At 39.4% G+C, this 25,865-nt stretch overlaps 1 protein-coding gene across 1 annotated transcript in view; it reads left to right on the top strand.

Moving 5' to 3' along the window:
• Arhgef38 (Rho guanine nucleotide exchange factor 38) overlaps positions 1-22,670 on the top strand; it is a 96,864-nt gene extending 74,194 nt beyond the window's left edge. Inside the window, exons 6-14 of the mRNA XM_038312040.1 lie at positions 2,376-2,575; positions 4,687-4,820; positions 8,112-8,216; positions 9,570-9,686; positions 13,528-13,839; positions 15,347-15,490; positions 16,457-16,655; positions 16,775-17,034; positions 22,485-22,670. Coding sequence (XP_038167968.1) covers positions 2,376-2,575; positions 4,687-4,820; positions 8,112-8,216; positions 9,570-9,686; positions 13,528-13,839; positions 15,347-15,490; positions 16,457-16,655; positions 16,775-17,034; positions 22,485-22,670 — 1,657 coding nt within the window. The remainder of the gene's footprint in view (positions 1-2,375; positions 2,576-4,686; positions 4,821-8,111; positions 8,217-9,569; positions 9,687-13,527; positions 13,840-15,346; positions 15,491-16,456; positions 16,656-16,774; positions 17,035-22,484) is intronic.
• The last annotated feature ends 3,195 nt before the right edge of the window (positions 22,671-25,865 follow it).

Here is a 25,865-nt window from a genome sequence, read left to right as displayed (position 1 = left end):
TGCCTTTGCCATTATCAGAACGTAATCTCCCCAGGAGGGATTAAACTCGGCAGCGAACTTTAGGACCTCGAGTGCCTGGAGGGCTGTTATCTTACAACACGTCCTCTACCGTTTCTCCCAAGGTGTAGTCTGTCTAATGCAGATACCAGGACACTATTGATCGTTGCCTGGGCAACTGAAAATAACTATATCTGAAGACGAGAGTAACTGGGAAATCTCTCCTTTTGTCAGTCATTTCTCAGATTTGCATTTATGATGGTTTTCTTAAAAAAAACAATAATGATTTCTAATTATCACTTGAATCATAAAACAGAGGCGCTAGAAGGTTGGTGCTAAAGACTGATAGAAAAAGTAGTGATAACACCTGAACTCAATCACGGACCGATTGGCGTGTGACACATCTAGATACAGGAGGAAGGGCAGCTCACAGAAACAGCTGCACCGTTTAACACGTCTGTGCTTTTTGCTCTTTGTTTTCTGAGTTTTTTGTTTGTTTGTTTGTTTGCTTAAAAACTTGCATATATACATATACACAGAGATGACTCAAAATAAATGATCTACTAGCTGCTTTTTTTCCAAAATATTTGACTACTTATTTTGGTAGGTATTTTCAGTAGCTTTTGAATGATTAAGTAAATTAATGTTTGGTGGTAATCAAAGAATAAACTCACAAGAAATTCCTACTATAGTCACTTAGATGTCGTTCCTGACTTCTTGTTTGTCCCATTGGATTGTCTCCATGGGAGTATAAACTATTGTTAAGGCATAATCCTGCTTTGATACATTAAAAAAATGCTGCCAGCTGCTGGCATCCCATCAATCAAAATGCTTTTAGTTGGGTTTTCAATATAATTGATCATTTCTCATCTGCTCCATTCAGTTCTCCTGGAACTCGACAATGTTTCCTTCCTCCCATTCCTGAGCTCTCTTTCTGTCTCTTGATCCTTCTCTCTGTCATCCTCTCTCTCTTTGCCTTTATCTTTCTATTTTTTATTGCAAATATGTAGTGTTTGCTCTAGTTTTCCTTTAAGAAATGTTTCCGTCTGTTTAGTTTTTGTATCCGTCAGGTTAGTATAATGCTTTTCAAGATATAAGTAAACTCTGCCCATAGTCATTTATTTATTTATCCATTTTGAAATTTGGGGAGAGGGAATTTTCAATAGAAAATAAAAGAACATGACAGAAAGCCTGAAGACTCAGTGATTTTTCAGCCTAAATATGTGCATTGATAAAATGTAATCAGGGTGGGAGATGCAGTGGTGACAGAGAAATTGGTCACAAACTGGGAAATTGGGAAATGAAATGATTATAGACAGTTCTAGGGGAGACGGTGAATGCAAAGTAGGGAGATAGATGGAATAAAGATTGGTGTGTGTGGGGGGGTTGTGTGTGTGTTTGTGTGTGTGTGTGCGCGCGCGCGCGCACGCGCGCGCATGCGCGTGCACAAGCACATGTTGTGTATGGGTGTATGTGCATGTACACATGACAATTGATTTCTCATTTGTCAAATACTGTTAATGAGTATAAAAAAATCCATCTGTTGGGATTTAAACAACGTCATCACTTTCTGTCTATAAGTTACCATTTCCTGGATTGATTTTTAGAAGCCACTGCTGGTCAGTGACAGTAGCTTGGATGGCTACTTGACAGAACTTGGGGCTTCTTTCTCCTACACAACCCAGGCCAGTGGGAAGGCTCGCATTGTCTCAGGAGCACACATGGAAGTGCCACGCGTGTGTGCTGATTGATACAAAGAGCTGTGGGTGACGTTTCACCTGTGAGAAAGGGAACAGGGCTGAGGAAGCCATCACGTGCGTGGCAATTGGGGAAGTATGGTAGTGATACTTAAGGGTTATTTCCTTTGTTACAAATTTCTTCCAGAGTCTGTGGCAGGACCCCGGCGTGAGCAGCTTTTCAGCTTGTTAGAAAAGAGAGGACAGTGTTGAGTTTTGACAATGTTCTTCCAGTCACATATTTGAATGTTTCAGTAATGAATTTATATTGCTCACTAGTAATAACAAAAATAACATGGGGAAATTCCATTTTACTTGGTTGTCATGGGAAGACACATTCTGAAACTGGGATTAAAGCCTTGTGGATACACTGACCTGAAAGTAAAGCTAAGCTTGGGTGCTGTTTGGTAGGTGTGTATACCTGTATGTTTTCTGTTAGGTTTTTGTTTAGTTAATGGGGTCTTTCAGCCTTGCTTCTTTTTGTCTTTTTTTTTTTTTTCAGCTCTTGTTTCCATTTGGAAAATTTTATATAGTTCAAGGGAGCAAAACTGTTTTAGGAGCAATTATTTTTCTTTAAATCAAAAAATGAGAAACAAAGTTAGTAAATGAATGTAAAATGGGTATCAATGATGTCTGTCGTAGAGGCAAACCAAACTTGCTGGACATGGGCTCTTTGATGATCAAACCTATTCAGCGCGTGATGAAATACCCCCTGCTACTTTGTGAACTTCGGAACTCAACACCTCCCTCCCACCCTGACTACGGAGCCCTGGAGGAAGCCTTTGCTGCTGTGAAGGACATTAACGTTAACATCAATGAGCTGAAAAGAAGGAAAGACCTAGGTAGGTAAATGCATGACAGACTGATTGGCCCGCAGGATTGGAGTGTTCCATCTGTGTGTGACAGTCACAGTGTCCCAATCACGCAGCAGTCACAGCAAACATGATGGTTTGAAATCTAGAGTTAGAGGACAGGAGGAGCATGCGAGTTTACCTGAATAGCTAGGAGAAGAAAAGACCATAAAAATATATACAAAACTCATTATTAAAGAAAAACAAATCCAACAGATGCGCTCAAGTGTTCACTCGCCCCTGACCACTGTTTTCTCAGTGGTACAGTATGGACAGACCGTCCTCCTGCCGCTCAATGTCTGTAGAGTAAGGAGGAAATAAAGCCTGGGATCTGCAGCCCTGGGAGGCTAGCCCAGAAATGGGCTGGTTGGGGTCCAGGTCCATGTGAAGGGTTCTATCTGGGACTTTAGACTCAGTTGATCCTGCTACACAGGAATGAAGATTGGGGGTCGCAGGGACACAGAGTTATTTGTTTCTAGGATTAACAAATGATTCCTAACTATTTTAAGCAATCAATGCCTAATGTCAAGTGTAGGTTTTAATATAGGAGTGCTAGTTCTATAGACCCCATGTCCCGGGAATAACAGGCTTCATCCTCTCATGGGATTAGTGTTACAAAGAGCTCTTATCATTTATTGTGTTTCTAATATGACTTGAACTCAACGCTTAAATAATGGCAGGCATTTAAAAATAAATGATGCAATGAGTTCATTTTCTTTGATTGGTTTTGTTTTCCAATAAGTAAAAAGCAAAATATTTGTTTTGGCAAATTAAAACCATAAAGAACAGAATACCAAAGCAATAGAGTAAAAGAGAACAAAAGCAAGATGAAAAGACTGCACACATAGGATGGCTGCCTAGAATGTATTATTGCTATAATTATTTCAGTAATAAGAATGTTCTAGTAAAAAGTCAATATAAAGAACAATTCCCAGGAAGCGTTGCTAGTAACTGGGGGAATGAAAATTAAAACCACAATGATGTAATATGTTCAATGCGTGAGCCAGAGAACACATGTCACTAGCCAGTACTAGTCAAAACGTTACTATATGTGATCTTAGACAAAAGTAGAAAACTGATCAAAAAATTGCCTTAAAGATTTACATAATGATCCAGTAATGAATAATAAACTGTTATACTCTGTGATATGATGAGAAGATTAAAAAGCAATGACATAAAACACTGTATCAACTGGTTTAATAACAAAAATGTTTTGAAAGATGTTTTGTTTTATTTTATGAAGCATGATTTCATGTCACCCAGGCCAGCTTCAAACTCATTATATAGATAAGGCTGGCCTGGAAGAATCCTCCTGTTTCCACATTCCAAGTGTGTGGATTACAGGTGTATGCCGCTGCACTTGGCTCAGTCTTGAGTTTTCTATGCTCAATATAGTACCATTCCTGACAAGCTTGAAAGAGTAAATACTGCATCTTGTCTAACTCAACATGCACTGTTGGCTGAACCATCACCAACAGTGCTTATGACTGAACATCTTTCTATGCCCTTCCCAACACTGACTGTATCAAGCATTTGGAATAAAATCAGGGCTAACAGTTATTTCAAAGAGAGGTAAAACTCAGAGTGATTCTCACCTGGCCCCAAATCACAGAGTACTTGAAAAGCCAACCTAGGATTTGAGGCTTATGTGTGATGGGTTCAGCTGTCTTTTCATTGGTTTGGACCTGATTCCCTCTTCCAGAGACTCCCAGATAATACCCAACATCAGAAAGTGGATGCTTTCTTTTCTTCTAGTACAAGGAATTTTCTTTTCTTCCCTTTCTTGTACAGAGGGTAAAATCCAACCTCTTTCCCCATCCAGGTATTTCTTTAATGTGAGAAGTAAATTAACCTCACCTTGAATAGCCTTAAGTAGCCACGTCCTTGAATAGCTGAGTTTCTGAAAGTCATTGGGTGAGGTACTTTGGACAGACTAGGCAATGGGGTAATATAATAATGGGGTAATGGGGAAATGGGATAATGGCCCCTGCAGAAAAGGGTTAAGTCCTGTCCACAATATAAATATTTGCCTTTAAAACGCTAGGGGAGTGTGGAATCTGGCTGCACACACTCAGATGTATCCCTGCATTCTTCCCTTTCAGTTCTGAAATATAAGAAGAACGATGAGGACGAATCACTCAAAGACAAACTATCTAAACTGAATATTCATTCAATCAGCAAGAAGTCAAAAAGAGTCACAAATCATCTCAAGATCCTGACCAGAGGAGAGTCACAGGTAATTTTTCTTCTTGGACCACCTACGTTTCCTCAGGGATCATTAACACTGCCACTCGTGGGGGCCTTGGCTTTGCTCTTTTTGTGACTATGTCTAGAACACAGAATCAAGGTAGTGCCCCAAGCTCTTCCTTGAGGGGGGGGGTCTGGTGGTTTCAGCACTACCTCAGTTTCCACGGGGAAGGCAGAGAGAGCTGAGAACGCAGGACAGGCAATGACAAAACCGCAAAAGACCTGATCTCAGCGGCTCACAACCTCTCTGTCTTCAGGGCCACCTCTTCCCCCATCTCGGTTTTATCTCTGCTTTAAAGTTTTTCTGCGCCTCTGTGATTCTCTTTATTTCATCTAAAAACAAAGTGGTGATTATATGCATAATTCATTGTGATGGTTTTGGTGTTCTTACCCCGCCCCTTTCTCTTCCTGGACACGCCCTAGATGCACATTATATTACTGGAAGACTGGTCCTTAGTGATCCTTACTCAGCTGTTTAACATAGCTTGCACTTAAATCCCTGTAGGCAGAGACTGCTCTTTCGTTTCCAGGCTACTCAGACCCAAATAACTACACAAAAACTGTATTAATTACAACACTGTTTGGTCAATGACTCAGGCATATTTCTAGCTAGCTTTTACATCTTGATTAGCCCATTTCTATTAATCTGTGTGCTGCCACGAGGCTGTGGCTTAATGGAAAGGTTCTGGTGGGGGCATCTTTCTCCTTCAGCGGCTACATGGCATCTCCTTGACCCCGCCTACTCTCTCTATATCTCTCTGTTCAGATTTCCCTCCTATCTTTACTCTGCTAAGCCATTGGCCAAAACAGTTTTATTCATCAACCAACAACAACAACAATACATAAACAGAAGGGCATCCCACATCAAATCCCAACCTCTTATAAATAGCTGGATTTTCAAAGACTTCTAAATTTTAATCTGCTTATGGAGAATCACATGAGATAATTTCAAAAGACAGGTCCTAGAGTTCCACTTATCTCAATGGTACAACCTAGAACCCTGTATTTATATAGACAACCCAGGAGTTTGGGGATTAATGAGTCTGAAGTAAGTGATCAGTAGAACATATATTAAGAATGAAAGAGAATTCATGATCTGGTGAAAGGAGAAAGTTCATCCTCGCTGGATGGAAGGAGGATGGTGTGATATTGTCATCTTTTCCTTCTCATTTTCTCTGTGGCTTCAGTGACTTTGCCACTTGTGGGGTGCATAGTTGTTACCATCATTGTATTTATTTCTTTATAATTTTCCAGGGATTCGCCAGGTCCATCACAAAAAGAGGCTCCATATACAGCTATATTGTGAAGAGTTGGGGAAATTAATAGTGCATGGTGACTGATCAGGAAATAGATAATTGGGTCATTTCAACTAAAGACAACAGTCATAAAATCAAATTGAAAATGAGCTTACGGAGACAGTAGCCCCCTGTAGGCATTTATAAATGCGTGCAGAAATTCTCTTCCATGCTTTGCGATTTTGTTTCTTACTCAAGACGGTTCTATTGAATAGAGCGGGCAGCTTCTAATGTGGGGCAGACTTTTGTGGGGACCGTTATATTCTTTCGCATATTTATCAGAAGCTTTTTTTAAAACTGTGAACTAAAAGTGAATTGTAGCTAAAATAGCATGGCGGGATATTAATTAGATTTTTCCTCTTAATCTTCATAGAGGATGTCCTGTCAGCAATGAAGCATTTCACTGTTAATCAGAAAATCAGCTGCATAGGCTGAACTGGAGAAGAGATAAATCTCAAATCAATCAATTTTGTACTTGTCAGCAGCTCAGGTGAAATATTGGTCCAGTTAGGGTGTAAAGCTATTACCCAGGAGGAAGATTCTATTCAATCCATCATATATGTATTGAACTTCCGTGTACTGGGCACTGTGTGAGAGATTGGGAATACAAAGATGAACAGGTATAGATCTAGAATTCAGGCTGCCTGGTTTTTTAATCCCAAACATATCTATAAATATGTTTCTCTAGCTTGCTACTTTAGGGCAAAGACAATGTATCTGTCAAAAAGAGATCCTCAAGCACAGCACAGCATACACAGAACTGCACAGCATAACATAGCAAAAATAATACATAGCATAGCAAATAGAACATAGGATACTAGTCAAGTAACCACTTATTCTGTCTCTGATAATAATCCTGAGATGTGCTTGGACAGATTGTTGTAACTGGAGTTTCCAAAGATACCACCTCCTGGTATTTTATTCTGTGTACTTAGCTAGGGCCCCAGTGACTCTGAAGTAGGCACTAAGGATTCCACTGTGAGAAGTGTTGCCCAAGCCTGCCTCCCATACTAAACCTTTCTCATGCTATTTTGATGAAATATGCTGCTGCTCTTTCTCTGCCTTAGAATTCTGTTTGTTTTTAGGGATGAGACTCAAGAGTTGCTCTTTCTGTGAATTCTACTTTCAAAACTATTTTTCACATTGAAAAAAATTAATTTCTTTCTCCTATGTGCTCTTATAACCTTAGTTAATTATCTAAGGACTTCTCTCCATTGATACAGTCTAAGTATTTAAGATTAAGAAGTCTATCTTAATAATAATAGCTAGCATTTATTAAGCATTAATTATATTCAGATACTGTGCCCAAATCTTTCATTTACTTTATTGTTTTAACTCTTATGCAACTTTATGTGGCAAGCATTATGATTAATTCCATTTTAGAGATATTGGGGATGTTAGTGTTTCCCTATGTCCTTCCAAGGCAGAGCTGGAAACACTCGATTAAGTTGGAGATACAGCTGCCCTGCCAAGTGCCCCATTTCCCATACTCCTTTGCAGCTAGCTCTGCCCGTGTAACTGGATTTGAACAAATAGAGTGTGAAGGAAGTGTTGTGTTTCATGTCTAAGCCTTGGCCTTGTGACACTGTCTGTGGGACCTGGAGGGAGACACAGTAAGGACCTAGTTTCAATTAACTAAAGACAATATGGTTAAGGAAAGGCCATATGAAATTTGGCAAACTGGGTTCCTGGAAGACTTTATGAACAGAGCCCATCTGCTCACATCTCAATAAACAACAAATCAAACCTCATGATACGACTTACAACACTGGTTGGACATTAGTTTGTGCTACATGTGGATCCAGAAAGTTTTGTTATGGAAGTCAGCATATCCCAGAATATTTTCATACAGCAAAGGATTTTTTTCACCATGTCCTAGGTCAATGTGGTCTGTGCCATCTTTAATTTTGTATTTATTCTGTACCATTTTAAAAATAATAAATGCATTTGAGTCATGAAACTAAGGAATCTCTCGTGTGTTTTAGGTGAAAGACAATACCTTTAACAGGGAAGAAAAGCTTTTTAGGTCACTAGAGAAGACTCTGAGGCTTTGCGTGAAGCACATCTCATCCTGCCTTCAGCACATAGAGGTGGGTGAGCCATGAATGTCCTTCAGGAGGACACCAGTCCCCATGGGTGGTGTGAGGAAATGTGACTCTTCATTTGTGTGCTGAACTAAACTGTATCAAACTTGGGAGACTACAAAGTTCTGATATGGCAAACCATATAAAGGCTTGGTCCGTGCCCACTTCCTGCTCCAGCCTGCCCCAGTCCAAATCACTGTATTGTTGGACTTTTGTTCAGATGCATACAATATGGACCCCCCCATCCTTTCTTCTTTATAATAAAGATGAGTTTGTGAGCACTAGATTGTATGTGAGGCAGGCACTGTGTTGTCCGATCTTACCAATATAATTCTTTGTAGTTGATAAAATCAGGATAAAATTCCATACAAAGGAAAACAAATTGAACTAGAGAGCAACACAAACCATGGTAAATAAATGTTGTTGTTCAATTGAAGTAGAGCACAAAAACACCCTCCATATTTCTAGCCTCTTGGGAGGTTGTCCCGACCTACTTGAGCATCTCTGCTTTTAAAGCCCCCTAAGGTGGAAAACGGAACAATTATATTTGTTGGAAAAGCAGGCCAAGAGTTTCTTGTAATGGATCTTCCAGAGGACACGGTGTCCTTGAAAACAACTTGACAGTGGCTCTGACTTGAAGGATAGGAAGTTAGCAGTTACATGGAAATCAGTTAATGAGCCCAGAAGTTCTCCTCTTGAGTACCTGGCTTTGGAGCTAACAGCTCGCACAGTTAGATAAAACATCCTACCATCAGAGCATTGACGTGACCAGCACACTGCTTTGGAGACAGGGTCCCATATGCTGGAGGGATGAGGACCATGCATCCTTTCAGCCACACCCAGAGTCCACTGCACAGTCAGGTTAGCAAATCTCTGTGAAGTCAGCCCCCAGACACGGCGGCAGTGGGACACGGCAGCCCTGCAGGTATTGCTCAAGGAATGAGCGCCGGGAGGCGCATGCACAGGTGTTTTCGCTGATTGAGCCCAGAGAAATGTGAGCGCCTTTTCCCCCCTCTGAAAGGTAATATTAAATTTACCAAGAAAAGCTGCTAATTAAATCAAAGAGGAGTTCTTTTTAAAATAAGGAATCTGAAGAATTAAAGGCTGAGGAATGGCTGAGGGAATTTAAGATGGGCTCTTCCTACTACTCCAAGAGAAAAAGAACCTGTCAGAAATGATGGGAGGAGGGGAAGGAAATCAAGAGCTGCAAGTAGCCTGACTGGATGGCATCCAGGGTAATTATATAAAACGTTTTCTACCTCTCAGGGAAATTTAGCATCGCGACGATGAAGCTCACACTGGGGAGACGTTAATGTGCCGACTTCATTCAGAGCTCACCCTTTCTGTCATCTGTTTCAGCAGGCCATGCCCTTCCCTCTGCAGAGTGTGGCAGAACTCCATGAGATCTCATACAAGGATGGAGAGATGAACTGTGGGGAACCCCAAAACCACACTTCCAATCCCTGCCAAGACTTTGTAAGTTAAACACACACAGACAAATCCAAACTAAACAGCAGCTGTTTAAAAGCTGGACTCTCTCTCTGTCTCTCTCTCTCTCTCTGTCTCTCTCTGTGTCTCTCTTTCTCTCTTTCTCTCTCTCACACACACACACTACAGTTAGTACAAAATATTCACTAAATCAAAGCTAGTCTCAAAATTGGACTTTTTGAGACAGGCGTTTTAAAATAATTACCTATGTTTAGAATGGTACAATTAGTAAGGATTGTACCATAATGGAAATTTAACACAATCTCATACTCTGTTTCTGGGGTAGTCAGTGTCTGAAGAAACAGATACTTGAACAATGTTCAGTTTGAGTCTGTGTATGACATATTAATAATATATTAGTTTGTAAAGCTGTGGATTTTTGTTTTTTTGTTTGTTTGTTTCATGTTGCTTTGTTTTTGAGGCAGAGTTTCTCTGCATAACAGCCCTGGATGTCCTGGAATTCACTCTGCCGACTAGGATAGCCTTGAACTCACAGAGATCTTCCTGCCTCTGCCTTTGAGTGCTGGGATGAAAGGTTTGCACCACCACTGCCTCAGCAGGCTGTAACTTAAAGGAGTCGATGGAATCCTTGGGTACATACTGAAGGAGAACAGATTCTCCCTGTCTGTGATTTTTAGCACAGTGTGCTCTGGACATCAAAGCCTTCCCATTGAAAAAAGACACACTTAACTGTCAGATATTCTTCCTACCCATGATAGATTCTCTTCCTTCCTTCCTTCCTTCCTTCCTTCCTTCCTTCCTTCCTTCCTTCCTTCCTTCCTTCCTCCCTCCCTCCCTCCCTCCTTCTTTTTTTCTTTCTTTCTTTCTTTCTTTCTTTCTTTCTTTCTTTCTTTCTTTCTTTCTTTCTTCTCTTTCTTCCTTTCTTTCTTTTTCCTTCCTTTCTTTCATTTATTTATTCCTCCCTCCTTTCCTTCCCTCCCTCTATCCCTCCCTCCCTCCCTTCCTTTCTTCCTTTCTTTCTAGTTCTGGGGGCTGAACTTAGAAACTCACACACTCTGCCAGTGTGCTATATTTCTTCGTAGACTATTTGTTTTTAAGAGTTCTATAAAATATATGTTGGGGAACATAAAAACATTCTTGACTAAAGTTTGAGTGGTACACTTTTCTGGGTAATACTAATTTCAGTTTAGTATCTTATGTTATTATGTCATAACAGCATTTAATATATTTTGGAGAAAGCATATCAAGCCATATTTCTATGTTGGCTGTGTCAGAATTAGGCCCAGACTGTCTTCTCCAACTGGCTCTTGTGTTGGATGATTCTAGCAGTCCTAGCCCACGAATCTCAAAATCTCAGCAACACCTCCACCTCAAAATAATCTTCAACCAATGAGCTCCCAAATATTTCCAAACCTCAGGATGTGACACAGTCTGCATCCTACTGCAAAACTACTGAATAAGCTGGTTTTGGCATTATAACACAGAAAGTTGGGATTACATCCTTTTGATAAATAGATCTGCACTTACTATGCAGACCAGGCTGGCCTTTAACGCAACAGAGCATGGCCTTTTTTTGTTGCCCAAGAACTGGGATTAAAGGTGAGTGCCAAAATCCTCATGAACATACCCAGAAGTTGGTCTTGTGGGCAATTCTAAATCCTGTCAAGTTAACAATCAAAATTTACCATTATCATGTATTTTTTAAAAAGAAAATTAATGTACTATTTTAAAAGGCCTTGGAGGTGCCTCAATGGGTAAAGGTGCTTACGAACAAGCCCAAAGCCTGGTTTGATCCTAAGGATCCACGTGGCAGAAAGAACCAACTTCTGCAAGTTGTCTCCGGACCTCTACTTGCACTCTCTAACAATAAATAATTAATAATGTTATCAGGAACACAAAATAAATAAAAAATAATAGAATGTAAGAAGACTAAATATCATACTATCCAAAATACAGTGATAGAGCATAAGTTACTCAGGAATGGGCAGATGGATGTATAGGTCGATTAATAGACAAAGGTTTTTATACCCATGGGTTTATCAGCAAAATATGACTAGGTCTAGGGGAGTTTTTTTCAGGGTTCAGTTATAGGAAGGACATTTTAGAAAAACCATTTAGAGTTCGCTCAATTTCAGTTCACTAAGTTGATAAGCATTTATCAAAACCGTCTGAGCACATGCTTCCTAGCTTCTCCCATAGCAAGCATGCTCCACAGTTTGACAGGAAGAAGGAAGAAATTGTCCTGTCTGTCCTGATAAAATAATATTACATCTGCTAAGTTAGAAGAATCACCAGAAAGTGTGGTAGAAAAGTGGCATTTTATTGGGTAGCATACTGAACTCTTTGAAACGGAAATTTTAACTCAAAAGTTTACCCCCAAGGCAGAGAAGTTATTCCTATCCAGCCATAAATGATCCTTTTCTACAAATACTGGGTAGCACAAAATTCTAAAATACAACCTGCGTGTCTGTTCCAACTACTGTCCCTCTGGCAAATAAAGTTCATATCTATGGGCATTGGATAGTCATTACAATCATAATCATCAAATTAGCAAACTGTGGCTCCCAGGCAAGCAATAAACACAGTGACTTATCCCAGATACAGCAAATGCATCTGTTGCCTAGTCCAGGGGCTCATTAAGTGGTGGGCTAATATCTATTGATTATTTCATCAACTAGAAATCAAATCTAATTTGTGTTGGTTATCGCTGGTGCCACTAACAGATGAGGTTCCCTCTTTCAAATTTCCTGTGAGTTCAGACAGAGTTAGCAGGAACCATTTACATTAATTAATACAGGCTGCTGCTCTGATTTCCTGGAATATCTTCGAGGTCACAAATGATAAAACTACTTCTAGATTCCTATACCATGTGTGATAAGGCGTAAGGCAGGGTGGTCATCAGACATGGGATAAAATTGCATTTCAGAGCACAGGGAAAAAACACAAGAAGAGAAGAAATAAAATCTAAGATTCTTTTTTTTTTTTTTTTTTTGGTTTTTCGAGACAGGGTTTCTCTGTGGCTTTGGAGCCTGTCCTTGAACTAGCTCTTGTAGACCAGGCTGGTCTCGAACTCACAGAGATCCGCCTGCCTCTGCCTCCCGAGTGCTGGGATTAAAGGCGTGTGCCACCACCGCCCAGCAAAATCTAAGATTCTTGAGACTGACATGCGGTTGGGCACTAATGCAATAAGGTTTTTCTTTAATGTCTCAGAGCTGAAAATGTAGCCGTTTCAGAAACCAAGTCAGCTGTCCCCAAGCCTTAGGTGTATTTAAGTGTTTAGCTCTGGTCATTTATGTCACAGGCATAAGATATACATTTAAAGAACCAATGCTTGCTTGGGGGATACATTTCCATCCAAAAACAAACCTAGAGATTAAAAAACAGGCTTGGAACCGATGCAAAGGGGTGCAAGAGTCTCTCCTTAGAATGCTTGTGCACATTTTGCTGACGCAAGAGGTGAAGTTGGTGAGCTGGTCAATCGTAGCCACACACCGACATCAGCTCCTCCCAAGCTTGATTCACCCTGATAACCCAGCTTGGCTCTGGGACTAGAAGGGAGCAAGAGGGAGGGTCCTGAAATAGGCGTCCGAGGCACAGCTTTAGGCAGAATAGTTGTGATCTTTATGAGCAGACTTTCTCTTCTCGCTCATCCTCAGGTTCAATGTTGCTGCTTTAAGCATGAATAAAGAACCTTAGACATCCCCTACCCCAATATGAGATTCTCTTTGCAAATGACTGGGTGCTGCCCTGTTCCCTTTGAGCTTCAGAAGAGAGAAGGAGATAGGCCTACTGAGAGTATCGCTGGCCACGGAGTGGGCCATCCTTCTCTTGGTAATGTGCCTGTATTTTCCGTATTCTTCTTTTTCAGGTAGCTCGCTCTCAGAGACTCATCTTGAGCCCCCTGTCAGCCTTGCTGTCCTTATTCCCAGGGCCTCAGAAGCTCATCCAAAAGCGCTACGACAAACTGCTTGATTGCAATAGCTCCTTGCCGCGGTCAGCAGCGGACGAATCAGACTTGGCCAAAAGGGAGTATGAGGCCCTCAATGCCCAGCTTGTGGAAGAGCTCCAGGCATTCAACCAGGCCGCCAGGAAGATCCTATTGAACTGCCTGTGTAGCTTTAGCACCCTCCTCCGGGACCTGATGCTGGTGGCTCTGCAGGCTTATTCCACAATCAAGCTGGTGAGCACAGCGCTACCCCTTTGGCCACCTCAACTTCACTCCTCCTTCAGAGTGTACACGTGTAGCCCTTGTGTGTTGTTTAAGTATAAAGTCATTCAGATATCCTTCTGAATTTTGAATCGTATAGTTTTGAAGACTATGTCTGCCAGCATGTCCTCATGTCCCACCATGGTGATAACAGACTAAGCGTCTGAACTGTAAGCCAGCCCGAAAATGTTTTCCTTTCTAGAAGTTGCCATCATCATGGTGTCTCTTCAAAGCGATAGAAATCCTAGCTAAGACCAAAGCTAGCCATCAAGAAGAGTTTCCTGGTCAGTTCAAGATTTATTTCTTTGTGTCCTGCAACCAAAGTGCATGATACCTTCAGTAGTACAGCCACCTCCCTATGGAGGCAACACAGAAGAGCAGCAACAGCCTGTATTGTTCTGGGTGCCTCTGGGGTCTCTCTGCCCAAGAGCTCAAAGGGAGGAGTCCATGCTCTGAGATTTTTATTTCATGACTCATGTCTTCTGGGAACAGCATCATTCACTGATATGAAATATACTATGGCTTAAACTTAATTTTAAAAAACTATATTTTCAATTCACTTACAAACTAGTGGGCTTAATTAGGTTTCTTCATATACCCTTAGTTTTAGTTAACACTCGCATATCCCCTACACACCTACCTATCCTATTCCTGCTAAAACCTTTAGATCCCAATATTCTCCCCTGTGCCCAAATCACATATGCTGTGTGTCCTATTATATTTTTATGTGGTTTGAAAGAGCATAGGCGCCAAATCGTTTCAGCCTTTTTCTGGCCTGCTCGACCCCTTCTGCCTGGGCCCCCAGGTACCCCCCTCTCTACTTTCATTTCAGATATCCTGTACTATTCCCATCCATATATGCACCTCCCCAACATCTGCCCCTTCCTAGCTTCCAGCTTCCATACTTGCTAAACATATAAGACAAACACATGTACATGCCTAAACATGCTTCTTCTTGTAGCCTCATTTCCTGCATACTCCCACTGTCCCACCTGGGGTACTGCTAACTCCACATCTTTTGAACTCTACTCCTGGGTCTTTCTTTCCCCTTTTGTATTTTGTTCTCCTATGGAGTTTTTTTTAAAAATATTTATTTATTTATTATGTATACAATATTCTGTCTGTGTGTCTGCCTGCAGGCCAGAAGAGGGCATCAGATCTCATTTCAGATGGCTATGAGCCACCATATGGTTGCTGGGAATCGAACTCAGGACCTTTGGAAGAGCAGGCAATGCTCTTAATCACTGAGCCATCTCTCCAGCCCCCTCCTATGGAGTTTTGAAACTTAAGAAGGAAAAGTATCTATGCCATGTTTTGTGGCTTCAGAAATACCAGATCGCCCATCTTTATAGAAGCTCTCAAGTCGCCTAGACTTTTCCTCTGTGGCACTGTCTTCCATGCCCGCCGTCACCACGACCCTGGCAGAGTCAAGGTCCAGTGTGATCGCGTGTCTGAAAACACCGCACTGTTTCTCCTACAGGTGCCACGGCCGGTCTTGAGCATCTCTGAGATTCAAAATCGAGTACTGGAAGAGGTTCAAAACTTGAGTTTTGTAAAGGACAACAGTGCCACCTTCATTGAGAGGAAACTTAGCTTTGAAAAGAAGAAGACTGTTCAGAGTCTGGTGAGTTTAGCCTTGTCTGTGACAGTGACGACAGCATCTCTTTGCCACTTCCAAATCGTAGTGGATTGCTTCCCACACCAATGGCTTCATCCAAATAATGTGCCGTTTGCTAGTTAAGTTTTATTCCCTGTTTCTATCTCTTCTATGATAAACTCCATAAGAGTGTGATGTTTGTTTCTGTTTCACTCATGATAATTCCTTAACATGCTAAAATACGTGCTGGATGCACGGTGCACACTCAGATTTTGTTGACTGGGATTTTAAAGAGAGAAATCATCCAGTGTAGCCCCGCGTTTTTAATTTCCATCCCCCAGAGATATAGTGGTTTTCTCAAGCTCTCTTAGTGCCAGGGTTTGGAAAGTGTCTTTTTGCAACTCCTGCCTCATTTACCTAGGGGGGAAAGATGCACTTAGGCAATTTACTGAATTAAAACTAAAACATATTTACTATTCAAGAATGTAAATACAAAATAGTAAAATATTAACAGTCAGGAATCATTAGAACCTCTGCCTTCTTTAAACTTGTTTTATAATTTACAATTTTATTTACTTTTCCTGTGTGTGTATGTCTGTCTGTATGTATGTATGTTGCACACACAGATACACAGAGGAATACATTTGGAGGTCCCCATTATGGGAATGGGTTCTCTCCTTCCACTACGTGGGTTCTGATAATGGAACCCAGGTCATGAGACTTTGGGAGGGCTGCTTTTATGCTCTGAGCCACCTTGCCGGCCCCAGAGCCTCTGCGTTCTTAGCCCTGGTTGTATTTTCTTTTTTTTCTACAACACTGCCCTCATGTGCCTACTTGAGATTTTTTAACCGAAAATTCAGCTGACACGAGCATCTGCCTTTTAATAAATCCAGATTGGCATATAACTTATATTGAGAAATAATCTTCCAGAAGAGAACTCAATGATGATTTCACTGTATGTTCACCTGAATCAGAACGTCTTCCTTTTCCCAGCCAGAAGTGCCACATCAAACTGACGATCACCGCTCCAAACTTCTGTCCACATACGGAGCAGAGGAACTCTACCGAGCTAAACGCAAGTGCAATGCCACCCAGGAGCATGACATCAATCTTCTAGAAGGAGAGTTGGTAGCCGTCCTGGAACAGAAGGATCCCCTGGGGAGTACAAGCAGGTGGTTTGTTGACACAGGATGTAAGTTTCCTTTCCCACAGACCTACTACTGCTCTTCAGCTTGAGATTTTCCCAGGGGTCTCTGCGTGTTCAGGGAAGGTCAACGTGTAACCCTGGTGCTTTCTTTTTCCTTCTGCCAGTTGTGAAAGGCTACGTGTATTCCTCCTTCCTAAAGCCCTACAACCCAGCAAAGGAGCAGAAGGTGGATGGTGAGAACAGATTTTGTGATGACGATTTCGAGAACCTCAGCCTCTTTGTGTCTTGCCGGCCAGCCAGTGACAGTGTCACGGGTACTCCTGAAGGCAGCGTAAGCGACAGCAGTTCATCTCTTAGTGGCACTTGTGGGAAGTTTGAAGCAAACGGTGCTGATGTTGATCACTTTCAAGAGGTAGATGAACAGGTAAGACTCTTAAACCTCGAGGTAAAAAAATACTTGGCCACTCAAATCAAAGAATCTCTAACCACTCACGTTGATCTGAAATTCTTACTAGGAAACCGCCAGCTTAGACATTGAAAACACCTAGACCTATTAGCACATACCATCTGTGGATTGTTGAGCAGAGAGTTTAATTATCTAATCCCGTTTCCTCAAAACAGAACAAAAAACAATCCCTGTGCTTCAAAGTGGGTGTTTTGAGTAGGGTTGACACGTATGCTGAACTCTTGACACAGAGTAGAGATCCAACAAACCTTAAGAGCCACTACTCCACGGCTAAGTCTTCAAGGTGGCCAGGAATTTCTTTTCTAATTCTCCATCATTGGAGAGAGGCAGCTGAGCTGTGCTCATCAATATCAGATAGGAACTTGTCTCTGAAGCCTCTACAATGGTTGTTCTCAATCTGTGGGTTGCTACTCCCTTTGGGGTTAGGGGTGATTAAGACCTTTTGAAAACACTGACATTTATATTACAATTCATAATATTAGCCAAATTACAGTTATAAGGTAGTATTGAACACAATTGTTTGCCTGGGGGTCGCCACACCATGAGGAACTTTATTGAAGGGTCTCAGCACCAGGAAGGTAGAGACTACTGTTGTAGAGGCAATGTCTTCATTGAGATGAGTAGAACTTAGAGACTTTACCTCTTTTTAATACCACCTGCTAGGCACAAGAGCTTCCTAACTTGCCTTTCTCTTGTTGCGCCAATGTGAAAGCTACTGGTACAGCACCTGCAAAAATTGGTAAGCTAATTATAAAGTAAGGTTCATTTTTGCTACCTCATAAAGTTTTGGTATATTCAACTATTAATCTCCAAGTAATAACCAACTAATTTTCTGCCTTTTTAACTTAGTAATTTCCATTAGCCTAAATTTCTTTTCCTTAGGGGCAATACATTTCATTTTCAGAAAGTGAAAGTGGAACAATATCCATAAATTAAATGTAATGTCTTTATTCACTTCCTCCTTAGTGATACTCTCCAAAGACAGCATCCCATGTATGTCTTTCAGATACATTTTGTGCATACATAAATGTATACACAAATAAGACATATCATATGTATTACTTTTTTAAACACTTAACACAACTCGACCTTTATAATGAATTTATTCCTTAAAACAATTCTCTGAAGAGTCTTTAAAGTAAATTTGTTTTTTGAGGCAGTATCTCATGATACATCCCAGGTCACCCTTTCACTTCTGTCTCCTCAGGGGTTGAACTGTGACAGAGGCTCTCATTCCATTTTATAGAATAAATCATACATGACTACTAACCCAGTGAAAGATATTCAAAACATTTTGTTTTTACAAAACGTAAAGAAATAATTCCAGGAACATTCTTTGTCTCTTTCTGTATGCTTATTTACCACTCTGTTTTCTAGTCAAATGGGAATCTAGTATTCAAACATATGAGCCTATAGGGACCATTTTCATTCACATTACCTTAAAGGGTTTCCTCAATTAATTTGAAAATGTGCTTCTTGGTATGTGCTCTTTTCTATGGAGCACGTTTTTAGACAAGTTTGCTGTTTTCTCATTCTTGTGATCCAGTCTTTGACTTTGCATTTTATAACTACCTATGACAGTGGTGTTGGATATGCTTTCTCTTTGAAAGTTCATCAACTGTGTGACAGATTGATCTTAAGGTATTTAAGTAATCCATTAGAATGAAGATTAAGGGAATATTTGATAAGGACATGTTTTACAATATTCTGAAGGACAAAGGGTTGTCAAAATATCTAATTCCACATTTCTTACCATTTCAGGAAGAGAGGGAGGAAGGACAGGATGGAGAGAGAAAGGGAATAAAGATGTTTATAGCACTTAAGTGGGTGTTTTTCATTGTTTACTTTTGAAACTGCTTTTTGTCCATAAGAACTACTTGTTTACACTGAAGATAACCTTACCTCCAAGCATTCCTGTGACCACCTCTGTCCTCTCAGTTATCACCGTGTCAGGAGCTCCTCCGGTGACACCTGTGGTGCCCTTTGGTTCCTTAACATCCTTTTTTGACAGTAGCTTCAAATTCTCCCAAGTCCTATATATGATCACTCTAATGTCCCCAAAGCAAGAATATCTTAGTGAAAGCCATACCCAGGCACTCGATGTGTTTTAGTCTCTGGGGAGCACTCTTTCCTGAACCCTCAGGTTTAAATCCATATTAAAATATTTTATTAAATGCTAGATTACTCCATAAAATCCAACCTGTTAATAAAAATATATAATCATTGAATGAAGAAATTAAAAGCTTGTTTCTAGCAAGTGAAAGAAAGAATAATATTTTTCAAGCAGCATAATTATTTTGGCTTTGGAACTAATACAGTAAATGCTGCTTTAAAAGCTTTTTAGTTTGGGAAAGAAAATTAAAATATATTATGAATTTTATTGTTTGTAATTGGAAAATTGGGATAAAATCAATAAAAAAATGAGATTGCACAATGCAGTGAAGTTAAGAAATAAAAACTAAATGCACAAATAGGTAGAGTAAGAGGTTGCTGAGATGGCAATGGTGCCACAGGGAACAGTATGATGTTTATGGATAATAATCACGGTGAGAGTCTAGGTGATCTTAAATCAAATGCTGTGGAGAGCTGATTTGTATTGCCAGGTTATCATATTTAAAATGAAATGCAGCAAAGTAACAATCAGCAAAACATTTTATAAACAAAAAGGAAAAAAGAAATACATTATTATGAACCATATTAATAACATTTTAATGAATGTTTATGGGGAAAAACATATACACATTTAAAGTTAGAGAGTGTGAACTGAGATTGAAAACAAGAAATCACTCTGCTCTAAAATTCATGACAAGATGAAAACCTATAATTTTTCATGTAAAATACACACACACATGCACACACAAAATATTTAGAAGATCAGAGACACTCTATCTTTCAAAGCAGACTTAGGCCCATCTTGAGCATATACACCTTTATTTCGCATGTTTTGTAAGAACTAAAAACTGCCAATTTAAAGCAAATTTGAACCATGATAATTTAAAAGTGTTACATAATTTTGTATTTTAAATTTCTGATTTCATGAGAATTTATATTTGTTTATATATTTTAAGTCAGGTATGGTGGCACACACTTTTAATTCCAACAGTCTAGAGGCAGAGGTAAACAGATCTCTATGAATTCAAGGTGAGTCTGATCTACATAGTGAGGTCTAGGCAAGCTGATGACTGCACAGTGATACTCTGTCTAAAAAAAAAACAACAAAATATATATTATAATAATAAATATATCTAACCAAATTTTATTTTCCCTTTGAGGAAATTTGTTCCAAAGTGAAAGACTACACAGTGTTGAGGAATGGGACAGTAACTAATCTATCCTTCTGAAAAATCCATGCCTGAGCTAAAGGAGCATATTTATTATTGATTCAATTGCAAAGATGATCACACTGCTGATTCCAGCTCCTATAGATCACTCCGGCACTATAATTTAGCACGTCACACTCCTGGACGCTTTTGCAAACCAAATTAACCACACTAATCTTATGGACCTAGTCAATACTGTCACTTTCAAAACTGCAGAACAGTAGGTACAGAGAAGAGACCACACTGTTATTCTCTTTCTTAGAACTGGAGTTTGATTCCTAAAACCCTGAAAGAAATTGATCAAACACAGGACTGGGAGTTAGAAAACATGGGTCCTAGCAGCACTGGGCAGCCTTATAATTAAGACTGTTTCTAAGTCTTAACTGAGGGGGTTGTTGAGGATGCAGCTCATGTGACATAAACTGTTACAGACTCAGTAAAAGGTATTTATCACTGCTGAAATGTCATTAAGAATTTATAGCTCCTCTATTCCGTTTCTTCTTTACTTCCATACAGCGTAATCTATATCCAACGATCTATCTTCATTCACGCACCACAATCTCTTATGATATCCAAACCTTTTAGGTCCACTAAAGATTTGAACTCTACTGTGCATGCAGAATATGTGACCCATTGAGAGGCACACCTTGGGCCATTCAAATTGTGATTAACAAAATACTGTATACTGACTTACCAACAACAAAATCCTCACGGTTGTAGAGACCCGAAATCTGATATCAAGGCACTATTTTTGGTCTGATGAAGTCAACTTTTAGTTCATAGATAGTATGTTTTGGCTAGATTTTCACTTAGAAGGGTGGGGTAGCCCCTTCTGACCCTAGCAATATGGTTCCTTTCCTTGAATTCTGCCTCGGGCTCCTTGTTAAAATAACAGTTACTGGCATCAGGGTTTTATTAAGATTTATGTAACCACAGTCTAATCTTGGCTCTCTCACTACACTGTCCCTCTCTTTTCTAGTTCGGTGACATCAGTTCATTTTTCACAGCCCTCAATTTTCCATTTTGTTTTCCTATCACCTTTCCGTGTAGCCACCTTTGTGGGTGGGACATACTAACCTCCTTTATTAACTTGTCCCTTATGAGAGAGCACTTGCTTCAAAATGCACCCCAACCTTTATGTGTACTTTATTGTTGGCGACTGTGGTTTTGTTGTTTCCTTTTGTAAAGATTCAAAGCTGAGTTGTAAGGTTCTGACAAATTTTTCTTCAAAGTTTGATTACATGAATATACAAATGTGTTAGTTAATTTGCTAATTTTCTGCCATAAGGAAACATTTCTACTAGCAGCCTTATGATGTTACTAGAAGATGACTCTAACACCGATCAGAGGTCTTCCAGTTTACATAGTAACTGGGAAGTATTTTTCAGAGAAATATAATTTGAGACAAACATTAGTCATCAAATTTTATACATATGTGCCTGTGTGTTGGGATGTGTATGCGTGAGAGCAGCCACCCTCCAAGTCAGAAGAGGGCACTGGAGACCCTGGAACTGGAATTTCGGCAACTGGTTGTGAAACTCCCAAGTGGGTGCTGGGACCTAAACTGAGTCCTCTGCAAAAGTTCATGTGCTCTTAGCCACCAACTCATCTTCCAACTGCAATTTTACATTAAAAAAAAAGACTTAATGTGAATACTTTCTATATTGCTGTTTTCATAACTACAGTTTTAGTTACTATGGGGGTCTATAATTTATCTTCTCTAACTCTTCAACACATTTCCACATCCCTCCAAATTCTCACTCGACACACAGAAATGTTGTGCAGAAATGATCTGTCCGTGTTTTCATCTGCAGAAGAGATTGAGAGATTGATTTATAAAAACTGCCAAATTGCCTCAAGCATGCACAGGCTAAAATCCTTCCAGTTAGGAAGAGTGCCTATTTCCATTCTTACATGCCACAGATTTGATAGGTCATAGCCTACCAAATCCATCAGGAAGTCCTGGACTGTGTGACTGTCAAAAGCTAAGAGCCCCTTATCGTCACTTCTGAAAGGGTAGAAACCTGGTAAGTTTCTTTGAAATTCTAGCTTCTGATCCAACAATGTCTTTTTTTTTCCCTTGTCTAGATTTTCTACGCAGTCCACGCTTTCCAAGCACGAAGTGACCATGAGCTCAGCCTCCAGGAGTACCAGAGAGTCCACATACTGAGGTTTTGTGACCTAAGTGGGAATAAAGAGTGGTGGCTAGCTGAAGCCCAAGGGCAGAAAGGCTACGTGCCAGCTAACTACCTTGGGAAGATGACATATGCTTAAGAAAATAAGCATAAAATGACATAATTTCCTGGCAGGTTACTTATTGACTACCTCATGAAACAGACACTGAAACTTCACACCAGAAACAGTGCATCATGTTTTAAGGAAAACCTTGCTTCCTAATAGGATGATTCTGTGGATGCATAAAAAATAGTTGTTGATAGAGATATTACCAACAGAAACAGCAGAGAGTAAACAGCCTAGACTCCACTTACATATTTAAAGGTAAAGATCTTTCTAAAAGATATATTTTGTTTGTCAACACCAAGGAGTGAAAGAATAAGGTTTTCACTTTATTGTAATATTTTTTATTGTACTTTGCCTTAAACATATTTTTTACATCTTATTTGCACATACATGCTATATACATATAATATATATTTTGCAGCTTATACATGATGAGTATAATCCAGATCATACATACCTGTATAAATCACAGCATAATTACACATAAAAATAATTAACAGCTAATTAGAAGTCTTTCTAATTTTAATGCATTTTTAATCAAAAGGGAAACAAAATATTGATAATATCCAAAACTTACTAAAAGTATACTACATGGTAGACATTGCTTTAGATTATTTATATAGAATAATTTAATGCAACATAAAGAATCAACATTGCTTGCAAGTGGTAGAGGTGCATCAAACACAGGCAGCACGGTTTCAAGGTCCCTGTTCCTAATGATTACATCATACAATGATTTGAATGCAAATCAGCAATGTAAATAACGGACCTGGAGGAAATCATTCTCAGATCCACATTTCAATATTTAACAGCTTTTCAAAATGAAGAGCTTCCAAAGACTTCCATACAAGCCTGGGAGAGAAAAATGAAGTATCCAGATTTATTATTTGTATTTTTATTGTTGTGTTTAAGCATGTTTGAAATTGTCTTAGAGCTGCTGTATGTGATTACTGATGAAACTTTAATGAGGAAATGTTTTCTTTAATGATTTGGAGATGCATGGGGAATGTGCATTCCACTTCAGAGACAAAATGTAAATACTTTAGTGGCCAGTTTGTGCTCACACAAGGCACTGAGGATTGGATTAGCTATAACCCCTTGCTCAGGGCATTGTGCTTTAACTTGGGTACCGCTCAGAGAACTGGCCTTCAAAATTTCAGGCATATTTATTCAGTCAAGACATGTGATTGGATGAAAATAGATAAAGTGGAACAGACACAGGGATGATATGAGCCAGGGAGAGTGTTCAGAAGTAGAGGAGGAAAACGAAAATAATTGGATGAACCAACTCTATAGAGTAAGTTTTATGAAGACCCAAATGTCTGGCATGCATCTACTTGGTCAGCATTACAGAATATCTGCTGTTTCCCAGGCATTCTGGTAGATTTGAAGGCTTTCGCAGAGTTCAAATCAACGCAGTGCCTTGCCATGCGAAGTTTACAGTCCAAAGAGGACAGGCCTATTTATAGAACTAACACCATGATGAGCACTAGCAATAAACAGTGTGTTTCGAGGATTGTGTAACAGCGGTCTTCGGAATTTTGATTTTAGTGGTTACTCATAATTAATGTAGATCTTATTTGCCCATAAAATTTCTGATGACACATTTTAAGATTTCTTACTTTGAGTGATCAGATCCATTTGATGTGCATATATTACTTTGCATTTATTACTGCAATATCTAGGACAAAATAAAGATTTCTACTGTAGCTGACTGAATGTCATACCCTCTTTCCTTATATGAAGGAAAGTTTGTACTACTGAATTTTTGAAAACAGATTTATAAAATTTTCCTAACATGCCTTTTGCACAAACTGCTTTCTTTTTTAAGTAGGATAACAAAAGATTTCTAAAAGATATTAGAGACTTTAAAATTTTCTTTTAATTGCCCTCGAATTCATCTTTAAAATACAAATTCATTTGCCTAAGGTTAAACAAAAAGAAATTGCAAGTTGCTACATAAGGACATTATGACAACGTTCAAAGAGGCATAATTTACACACTGCAGCATGTACCTGCACACCTGTGCGTAGCACTGAGCTTCAGTGTTTCACACAAAAATAATTATATCAATAGCACAAATAATATCAATAGCACAGATTTCTGGCTGAAATAAGTGATTACATGCAGGGGCAACTTTGTCTACTGGTGTGGGCCTAGGCATGATGCATCCCGTGTGACTGCTGAAAAATCTACACCAGGACAATCAATACTTCAGTTAGCTCCAGAGAAAGAACCGTTATGAAGCCAGTGACTGCAACTTTCCTATTATGATGAGCACGTTACCACAAATGAGCTCTGAAAAACTACATAATACCTTCATTTTCTACGTATTTTCCTTAAAATCAATAGACATAAGACATAAGGACATGGACATAGAAGGACCTCCCGCACCAATAAATTGTAATTTTAAAATTATACATTCTTTTACTAGGCCTCAAAAAACAAGTTTTCAAGATAGCTTATAGGATGTTTATATTTAAGCAGGTCAAAAGATGAAACCATTGATTGCATTAGTATAATTGCAACTAGGCAAGCTAATGCATTTTGTTTTATTGCTCTTTAAATTAATATTGTACAGAATAGAATCCTCTGAAGTGGGCGATTAATTTCACCAAGATGAAGAGGAAGCTTTTGTAGCTATTTTTGTTTTTAAAATAAATAAAAACATATGCATCTTATTTACATTTCATTTTGAAATGCACATGTTCAAAACGACTAGTATATGGAATAAAGTGTAGTGAGAATAAAATACACATCTAGTAATCTAAAATTGTCATTCGTGTGGAATCATGAAGAAGTCACACAGCTACTACTGGAACATTCTTTATATTTCAGAAAAATAACTTGAACTTGAAAGGTGGGCAGAGGCAAAGAGAGACAGATACATGGCTAGCCACAGTAATAGAGCAATGTGTGAAAGATGTTAAATATTCAATCCTTCCAAAATATAATTCACAATTTGTGTAATTGCTTTTTAAATGCCTGATGCTATTTGGGATGAACATAGTTTGGGTGATTTACAAAAATGAGTGTTTCAACCAGTGAATCATGGAATTAATAATTCTTGGAATTTCTCATCCACTTCTTAGACTTTTTTTTCTACCACGTTAACCTCACACAGCTGTATGAATAAAGAGAGAAAATCATAAGACATAAAGCCCTCGAAGTCGTCTGCAGGAACTTTCTAATATATTCGGAAGTATAGCTTCCTATTATACCCACTGC

This window comes from Arvicola amphibius, chromosome 14 (assembly GCF_903992535.2).
Source record: "Arvicola amphibius chromosome 14, mArvAmp1.2, whole genome shotgun sequence".
In the NCBI taxonomy this organism is placed as follows: Eukaryota; Metazoa; Chordata; class Mammalia; order Rodentia; family Cricetidae; genus Arvicola; species Arvicola amphibius.
The sequence above is the reverse complement of the archived record's forward strand: the minus strand, read 5'-3'. Positions and strand labels throughout refer to the sequence as shown.